The sequence below is a fragment of the Vombatus ursinus genome, unplaced genomic scaffold, assembly GCF_900497805.2.
Source record: "Vombatus ursinus unplaced genomic scaffold, bare-nosed wombat genome assembly UNPS02014837.1, whole genome shotgun sequence".
In the NCBI taxonomy this organism is placed as follows: domain Eukaryota; kingdom Metazoa; phylum Chordata; class Mammalia; order Diprotodontia; family Vombatidae; genus Vombatus; species Vombatus ursinus.
The window spans coordinates 2,827,986-2,836,748 of record NW_020954615.1 but is presented as its reverse complement, the minus strand read 5'-3'; the positions used below and the strand labels follow the sequence as shown (position 1 = coordinate 2,836,748).

General features: G+C 43.9%; 1 protein-coding gene across 4 annotated transcripts in view; it reads right to left on the bottom strand.

Moving 5' to 3' along the window:
• ALMS1 (ALMS1 centrosome and basal body associated protein) overlaps positions 1–8,763 on the bottom strand; it is a 54,301-nt gene that overhangs the window by 8,650 nt on the left and 36,888 nt on the right. For all 4 annotated transcript variants that reach the window (XM_027839947.1, XM_027839950.1, XM_027839948.1 and 1 more), the window contains one exon: positions 7,363–7,423. In XM_027839947.1, coding sequence (XP_027695748.1) covers positions 7,363–7,423 — 61 coding nt within the window. The remainder of the gene's footprint in view (positions 1–7,362; positions 7,424–8,763) is intronic.

Here is an 8,763-nt window from a genome sequence, read left to right as displayed (position 1 = left end):
AGCCAGAGAGTGGGGCAGTAGTCAAAAGACCTGGATTTGAGTACCACCCCTTATATGCTGGATGACCTCAGACACATCACTGAACTTACCCACGAGCCTTTACTGTCCATAAAATGCATGTACTGTGACTCATGAGCCTAAAGGGCCACAGAAATATACACTGTCACCAAGGGGAGAAGGAAGGAGAGTTAAGACCCCACTAGGCTGGAGTGACAGGATTAGCCCTGCTAGAGTCCTACTCATGGGAAGGAATGATTAAAAGGGCCAGTGCCAGCCACACAAGCAGAAGACAGAACTAAGGAACTCAAGCATGAATCTGCCTCAGAAAATAGCTTCAGGTTTCAGGTTCTTTCTCATCAGTATCTTCCTGTTTTATCAACAGCTCTGCTACCCTGTTGAGGGATGCCCCAGTGTAGAAGCTGGACAGAGGACGTGGGCTGTGATGTCATCAGTGGAAGGCACCCCACATCAAGGAGACCATCACCCCAGAGGAGAATTGCTGTGAGCAACAGGAATCCAGCTGAAAAGCAGCTCTCCTGCCCCTGGGGAGATCAGGCCTTCCCATGCGCTTGCTCATGGGGGAAGAGAGTGCCCTTTTAAGAGTGGGTCACCAGGTGCGATAAACACCCAAGAAGGTGTCTTCTGTATAGAATCTGGCATGGCCACAAATTTAAACATATTAGCATTATACAGATAAAAAGTACAAATTACTCCCTAGCCCCAAGTATCCACACAAACTCTGCTCTGTTCCCTGAAACCAGACCCGACACGCCCAGGAGCTCCCCACAGGAACAATGTTACTGACTCCCGAGCCAAGGAGAGAGGCCCTTCAGGGTGAGGGACGGGGGGACAAGCAGTGTCAATGCCTGCAAGATGGTGTGAGCCACCCCCAACCCCAACACCACCCCCCAACACACACACACACCTTCACCTACACAAGACTCAGATTACATTTTAAAAATTAAAAACACTGGGGCAGCTAGGTGGTGCAGTGGATAGAGCACCGGCCCCAGAGTCAGGAGGACCTGAGTTCAAATCCAGCCTCAGACCAAACACTTGACATTCACTAGCTGTGTGACTCTGGGCAAGTCACTTAACCCCAATTGCCTAAAAAAAAAAATTTAAATTTAAATTTAAAAATTGATCTGTATTTATAGTGCTTTTCTCTGCATTTAAAAGTCTTAAAATCTCTCACCCTCTGCACAGCTACATTAAAATATTACTTAATCATTCAATTGGACTCTATTCATTGGAAATTGCCATTATTCAGATGAGGTACTTCATTAAAAATAAGTTCAATGGAAACCAAGGGAGCACCCATTAATTGTGGATTGACTCCTTATGTTCTATGAATGTAATGGGCCATAAAAAAATCATGGAAGGAATGGTTTCAGAAACGCTACAGAAGCCAGATGCATTGAGGAGTGAGCAGAACCGGCAGAATTTGTATTTCAAACCATATACAATTCATACAATAACTTATACAACACTGTAAAAACGAACAACTCTGAAAGCGTTAAGAACTCTGATCAATGCAACAAGCACGACCACAGAGGACTAATGATAAAGCTTCTCACTCCTTTCCTGACGAAGAGCGCAAGGACCTAAGATGGCAGATGAGACATATTTTGGACGTGCCCCATGCCTGATGAGGGAGTTTAATTTGCTTGACCGTACGTTTGTTATGAGGATTTTTTTTTCCTTTCTTTTTGGGAGTGGGAGGGGAGAAACTAAATCTTTCCTAATTAGGCAGATGCTATGATGACGTCCATTTCTCAGATGACGTCACAGCAGTTAAGAAGTGCTGAGTATGTGGATGACTTGGCCATGGTCATGAAGCTAGCAAGTGTCTGAGGCAAAACCTGATCTTCAGCCTTCCTGATCCCAACTCCAACACCCCTGAGCTGCCACTAGAAATTTTTAGTTTATTTAACTGTATTTTACTTTTTTAATCAGCAAAAATCTGCCTTCTGACTCTTCCCCCACAAATAAAAATAAAATAAATAAATAAATAAAACCAATAAAAAAAAGAGAGAGAAAAGAAATCACAAACACAGAGAGCCAATCAAAACAAGTTCCCATGTTGGCCAAGCCCTAAAAAATATGTCTCATTCTGCCCTGAGGCCTTGTTCACTCTCTACCACGAGGCAGAAACACTAGATTTCACCATTTGTCCTCTGGACCCCCCGGTGGTCAGAGTTCAACACAGTAAAATTCCATCACATTAACATACTGTGCCATAACTTATTCATCCGTGTCCCAACTTAACGCCCTTCCTCAAGTTCTCGTTCTTCACCATCTCAAAAATAACTATAAATATTCTTGAACTTCCTGGGAGTTTGCTTTGCTAATGACGAATCTCTCCCTTAACCAAACCTCTCTCTAAAGCCTTCCTTCCCCCTACCCCTCCTCCGCCCTTCCTATTTCCCGATTAGGTGAAATTCCTGTACTTGCACACATGTGTGCGAGTGCATGTGTGTGTGCATGTGCATGTACGTGTTCTTCCTCTTTTAGCCAGGTCAGATGAGAATAAGGTCCAAGAGTCAATAACTCCCTCCACTCCCTTCTCCGTGTTTGTACAGACGGTTACTTGTGTACCCCGATCACATGACATACCATTCCTTTACCTTCCTTTCCCCTCCCCCTTCTCTCCACCCCACCCAGCACATTCCTCTTCCCTTCTTTTTCCATTCTTCTTTTGAGATCATCAAGTCATGACAAAACCATTCCCAAGCCTCGTCTGATTAGACTTCCTCTATGACCCCCGATGATGACTTTTTCAGGGGGGACATATATGTAAATGTAAGCAGTTTATCCTGGTTTCACCCCTTATCATGGTTCACTCACATTCATCTTCTTATGTTTCTCTTCACTCCTGTGTTTGAACTTCAAAGTATCTCCACAGCTTTGGTCTTTTCCTCAGGAATGCTTGGAAATCTTCTCTTTCATAAAAGGCCCATTTTTGCCCCTGCAGGATTATACTCAATTTTGTAGGGTAGGTTACTCTTGGCTACAAGTCTGTATCCTTTGCTTTCTGGAATATTGTATTCCAAGTTTTCTGAGGCTTTACAGTGATCAATGCTAAGTTTCATGTGATCCTGTGTGTGGCTCTTCCATATTTGAATACTTTCTTTCTGGCTGCCTGCAGTACTTTTTCTTTGACCTGTGAGCTGTGGATTTCAGATGTCATGTTCCTGGAAGTTTTCATTTGGGGTTTCTTTCAGGAAGTGATTCTTTCTATTTCTGGTTCTAAGAGATATGGGCAGTTTTCTTTTAAAATTCTTGAAAGAGGATGGCCAGCCTCTTTTTTAAATCATGGCATTCAGATAGTTCAATGATTCTTAAATATTTTCTCCTCTATCTTTTTCCCAGGTCAGGTGTTTTTCCATTGAGATATTTCACAATTTCTCCTATTTTTTTCAGCCCTTTGACTTTGTGGTTGATACTGTATTAGTTGCATCAAACTCCAAGACACTGCAGTCTCCTGGAGTGATCTACAATGACTCAGAATGAGTCTGGTCCATCTATCCCCACAGAAAAGACCAAAGAGATACAGCCTGTCTATTGCCCATATTCCAATATCCATCAGAATGCCCAAGAGCAGGGGTGGGGAACCTGGGGCTTTGAGGCCACATGTGGCCCTCTAGGTCCTCAAGTGCAGCCCTCTGACTGACTGAATCCGAACTTCACAGAACAAATCCCCTTCATGAAAGGATATGTTCTGTAAAACCTGGACTCAGTCAAAAGGCCACAACCAAGGACCTAGAAGGCCACATGTGGCTTCAAGGTTGCAGGTTTTCACCCCTGCCCAAGAGTATTGCTATCTGGGACAGACGAGAAAGGAGGAAGGGAGGATAGATTGCTTTTGGAAATTTGCAAAGCACTTTGTATGACACTAAAATAAAAGGAAAGATCTGTCTTTTCAATACAAACATCTCCCTGGGGCTGGTGTATGGCAGTGAGACCTGGAATAGCCCTGCCTCCAAGAATTAAAGAGGAACACCAGTGGGCAACTGAGAGACACATGGTGGGCGTAGGCAGGCAGTTTTTCCAAGGAAAAGCTGAAGAATGTCATCAGTGAACCGTATGAGGAAGAACAAACATTCCAGTCCCATGGTGAGCCCATGCAACGACAGGTGGATGGCCCAAGAAGCTACCATTGCAGAGGGCTGCCAGCGCCTGGGGGGGAGGACATGGATGACATCGCCTAAGTTAGGCAGGTCTGGTTGGGTGGTAATCTGCATTGTTAAAGGGAACTCCCAAATCCATGAGATCACAGATCCATCTGAGTATACTTGGAAGCATTAGATGTACCTGAAAATATGTAATTACCCAAAGCCTTGTTCAGATGTCACATCTTTCTTCAAACACCTTTCTTAAACCTTCTGACCACAGACTATACTACTGTCTTTTCCCCAAATTTAGATGAATTAAGAGTTTATCTCCATTTCAATTCTCTACCCTAGAGACTCAATTCCTGCCCACAGACCTGACCTATGAAGCACCAGACTGGGCAATGACAGGCAGTAATCTATGGAGCATGAGAGAGGCTGGTGCCTGGCTTCTTCTCTGGGGGTTATCTCAAGTCTGGTTGAGGATATGAAGAGCAAAGTACGAGGAACCCACACCTCCCACGGGAAGGCTATTGCTGTTTCTGCTATTGTTTAGAAAGCACAAGGAGGAAGAAAGGTAACCAAGCCAAGGGACAGATGTGTTTCTGATCCGAAAATCTAACTTCCATGGATGAGGGTGCTGGAGTACCCAGAGTTCAAAAGGAGTCGAGTGGCCTTCATGGCATCTATCCGACTGTCCACAACAGGACCATCCCGGCTATCTCCTGAGAAGGAGAGGCAGGCACAACATGAGCCACAACACTAAGTCCCCTGACAGTTTAGACTTCAGTCATTCACTCTCTTAATCCTTAGATTTAAAAAAGGGTCGGGACCAAGTACAGCAGCTCCAGCCTTCATACCTACATTGTGAACTTTCCTCTTCTAAATCTCACACACACACACACACACACACACACACAGAGGAAAATGAGGGGCCCTGAGCACTTGCCTAACAGGCTCGCCTCCTGTGGGTGCACGCCTGCCCCTCAGAAGACCAGGGTTTGTTTGAGAGGGCCTCCCTACTGTAACCCGCATACAAAAGGAATAGCCACTAAGACTTGGCCAACAAACGGGCACACAGCCTTGGCACAGCCGTCATGGTTAAGAAATGTTCCTGGACATCAAGCCGACATTTGCCTCTTGGTCGCCTCCTTCTGCCCTCTCAGGCAAACAGAACAAGTCCTAGCCCTCCTCCACAGCAAAGCCCTATGAATACCTAAAGCTCAGCTATCGTGACCAGGAGTCTTCTCTTAACCTCTCTGGACCTCAGTTTCCTAGTCTGTCAGTGATGGTGGTTGGATTAGGGAACCTGGATGGACCCTTCTGGCTCTGAATCCGTAATTCAATGAATGGGTTTAATTCTTATTTTTCCTATGACCATGGCACCAGCTGGCTAAAAGATTTGGTAAAGACACTAATGAGACCAAAGCCTAGTACTCCTCAATTTATAATTTAGGGCTCTTTCCAAAAGGCTAATACATACAGCACATGTAAATATATCCATATAAGCATACTGATATTTGAAAGTTAAAAACAACCTTAAAAACAACCCACTATTCCCCATGTCTTCCCCCAAGCAAACAACAAAGTAACATGTTCGGCTAGTATAAAGACCTCAGATATAAAAGGGTTTATTTTTAGTACTGAAATAAGATTAGGGCCCAGAGATCTAAGGGATAGAGGGAAGGGAAGAGATCTTCAGTATGAAGCAGGTTAAACAGCCTAATGATAAGCCCTGTTTTTAGAAAAGCTTAATCTTCAGAAGAGCTATATAGTTACTGATAGCTATACAACCATTCTGGAAAACAATTTGGAACTATGCCTGAAAAGCTATTAAACTGTGCAGACCTTTTGACTCAGTGGCACCACTTCTCGGTCTACAGCCTAAAGAGATTAAAGAAAGAGGAAAAGAACCCATATGGACAAAAATATTTATAGCAGCTCTGATGTCAAAGAACTATAAACAGATTAATGGGGGGGTTCCCATTAATTGGGTATTGACTGAATTAAGTTATGGAATCATATCCCATCCATATGAGACTGAATACTATTGTGCTGTAAGAAGGAGGATGAAGGAGATGGTTTCAGAGAAACCTGGGAAGACCTTTATGAACTGATGCAGAGGGAGGTTAGCAGAACCAGAAGAGCAATTTGCATAAAAACAAATAAATAAACGGAGAAACTCAGAGTATAGACTGAAACTTTTTTTGGACATGACCCATGTGTGACAAGATCACAACACAAGGAGGAGCCCATTATTTCATATTTACTTAGTGCTCATGATATTAAATGTAGTGTGACAGACACTGGGAAGATGCAAAGATAAATAAGATATGGCCCTACCCTCATGGAACTTCTAATCTAGTAGCAGAGGGTGCAGTGAATAGAGCACTTGTCCTAGAGTCAGAAAGACCAAAGTTCGAATTTGGCCTCAGGCTTTTACCAGCTGTGTGACCCTGCACAAGTCACTTAACCTCAGTCTGGCCTGTTTCCTCATCTGAAAAATGGGAAAAACCATCGCACTCACTTTCCAGGGTTGTTGTGAAATTAAACTGAGATAACATATAAGAGAACTCTCAAACCTTAAAGTACTATATAAATGCTAGCTACTATCATTACTGCTATTACTACTAAGACATGACACTTACAAAATCATCTACAATACAAATTATTACCACGAGACAAATAATAAAGTAAAAACCCCATTACTTAAATTCACTATAAAATGAAGTGCCTATAGTGATTCAGATTTGTGATTATTCAGATAAGAGACTGGGCTGAAATCTGTCCTTTTGGTTGAATATACAGAGATGGTTTGCTGACAGTATGAAAAGGGTGGGGGGGGGTTGGCGGGGGGAAGCCCTTAAACTGAAGGCTAAATTCTTTTTAGGCACTTCAGAAGTACCAATTTACTGAGCGATGTGATAACTAAAATTCCTATTCATCTACCATTACTGACCTCTATCAGGAAATAGATGATTAGCCTAGTTCTAACCATCTAGTTAGCTGGGGTGTATCAGAATGTAATCGAACAGCATTTCATGAATATTTGTCAACCTGATTTTCCAAAAGGCCTTCTCAATGAACACCTATTAGTCCGGGGCTTTGCTTCCTCATGTCTACTTAGATTTCTTCTACTAACCAAGTCCCTGGCTCAGAAAAAACTTTCTTAAGGAATTTCCCACACTTGCCTTGACTACATACAAACATCTCTGTTCAGGGGAATCATCAGCCCCACCTGGTGCCTCACCTTTTCGATCGCTGTATCATTTCCTTCTTGGTTATTGTCCTGTTCCTCAGAGTCATGTAACCTAGGCAAAGGGACACATGTTCTTAGTCAAAAGTGGTTTCATGACAATAGTTTCCAAACTTTTTACCCAACTCCCAAAATTCCAAAAGCAATGTCCCCCAGGCAAGGCTGGCTTGATACTGGGAAAGAGAAGGCATGCTGTTCAGAGATCACATGGAGAGTATCGGAAAAATGGAACCGGCCCTCATTCCACACTACCTGGAGCTACAAGATTTCATCTGGGTCTTACTGTCACTAACAGACAACTGGGGAAAGCATTTGACTAAATTATGTGAAGCCTTTTCTGACAAATCCCTGACCAAGAGAGATCACACATATAAATAACGCATTACGTCCCACTCCAGTCCATCCTCCTCCGCTCTGTGGTCAAAGTGGTCTGACCCCATCACTGCTTCATTCAGTAGATCCCAGGGTCAAATACCTCATCTCATTTGTAGAACGTGGCCCCTTCCTACCTCTCCAGGCCCCATATGCCTGGTTCTCCTTCCCATCCTCTGTGACCCAGTGACACCAGCTTCATGCTGCTTGCACTCCTTCTCCCACAATGAGAACTCTCCCCCAGCTTCTGCAGGAAGACTTTCCCACCCTCCTCAATCTTTGTGCCTTTGCCCTGAGGTCACCTCCAGTGTCTTCTAGCTACGTCTAGTGTGTTCACAGTTGTTTGCATGCTGTCCTCATTACTCTGCTTTTTGCCTTCCTTTGTACCCCAAGTTGGCACACAGCAGTGCTGTATCAGAGGGAGGGATCACTCTCACTAACTTCACAATGACTTCAGCTCCACTACACAGGCTCTCCTAGTACAAGGCACCAAGCTATGCAGGATGGGAGATAAATAAATATGGCCCTCATTTTCAGACTGCCTAACCCAACAGGAGCGCACAATTACATACATTGCTGAAATCCAAAGGAGGGTGGGAGGAGCATCTTTATGCATGCCACAAAGGGTTAGTGACTCAATGGTTCCTGCTCTCTGGACAGACGGTTGGAGAATCTGAGCTTTTATCTCTGCTAGGAACCTCAGGGATGGAGGCAAGCTGGATGGGCCCCGGGAAGGGGAACAAATGAGGGCTCAGACTTTTTCTCTATTTCCTCCATAGACCTTTAAGCTCCCAGAGCTTAATGACCAACTACTCAACTCCTTTTTCAGCCCCCAATGTCCCTAACATGGTGTACTCCATAAAAACATACACTGACTCGAACAAAACAACTTTCAAATGAGGTACATTTGTCCCCAGCAGTGTATTTTCCATGGCTCTTTGAATGGTCTTAAAAATAACCAACCATGAATGCCTCCCTCACAGTGTCCATGCTGAGACAGGCAGAGAAGAGAGAGTGGAAGGA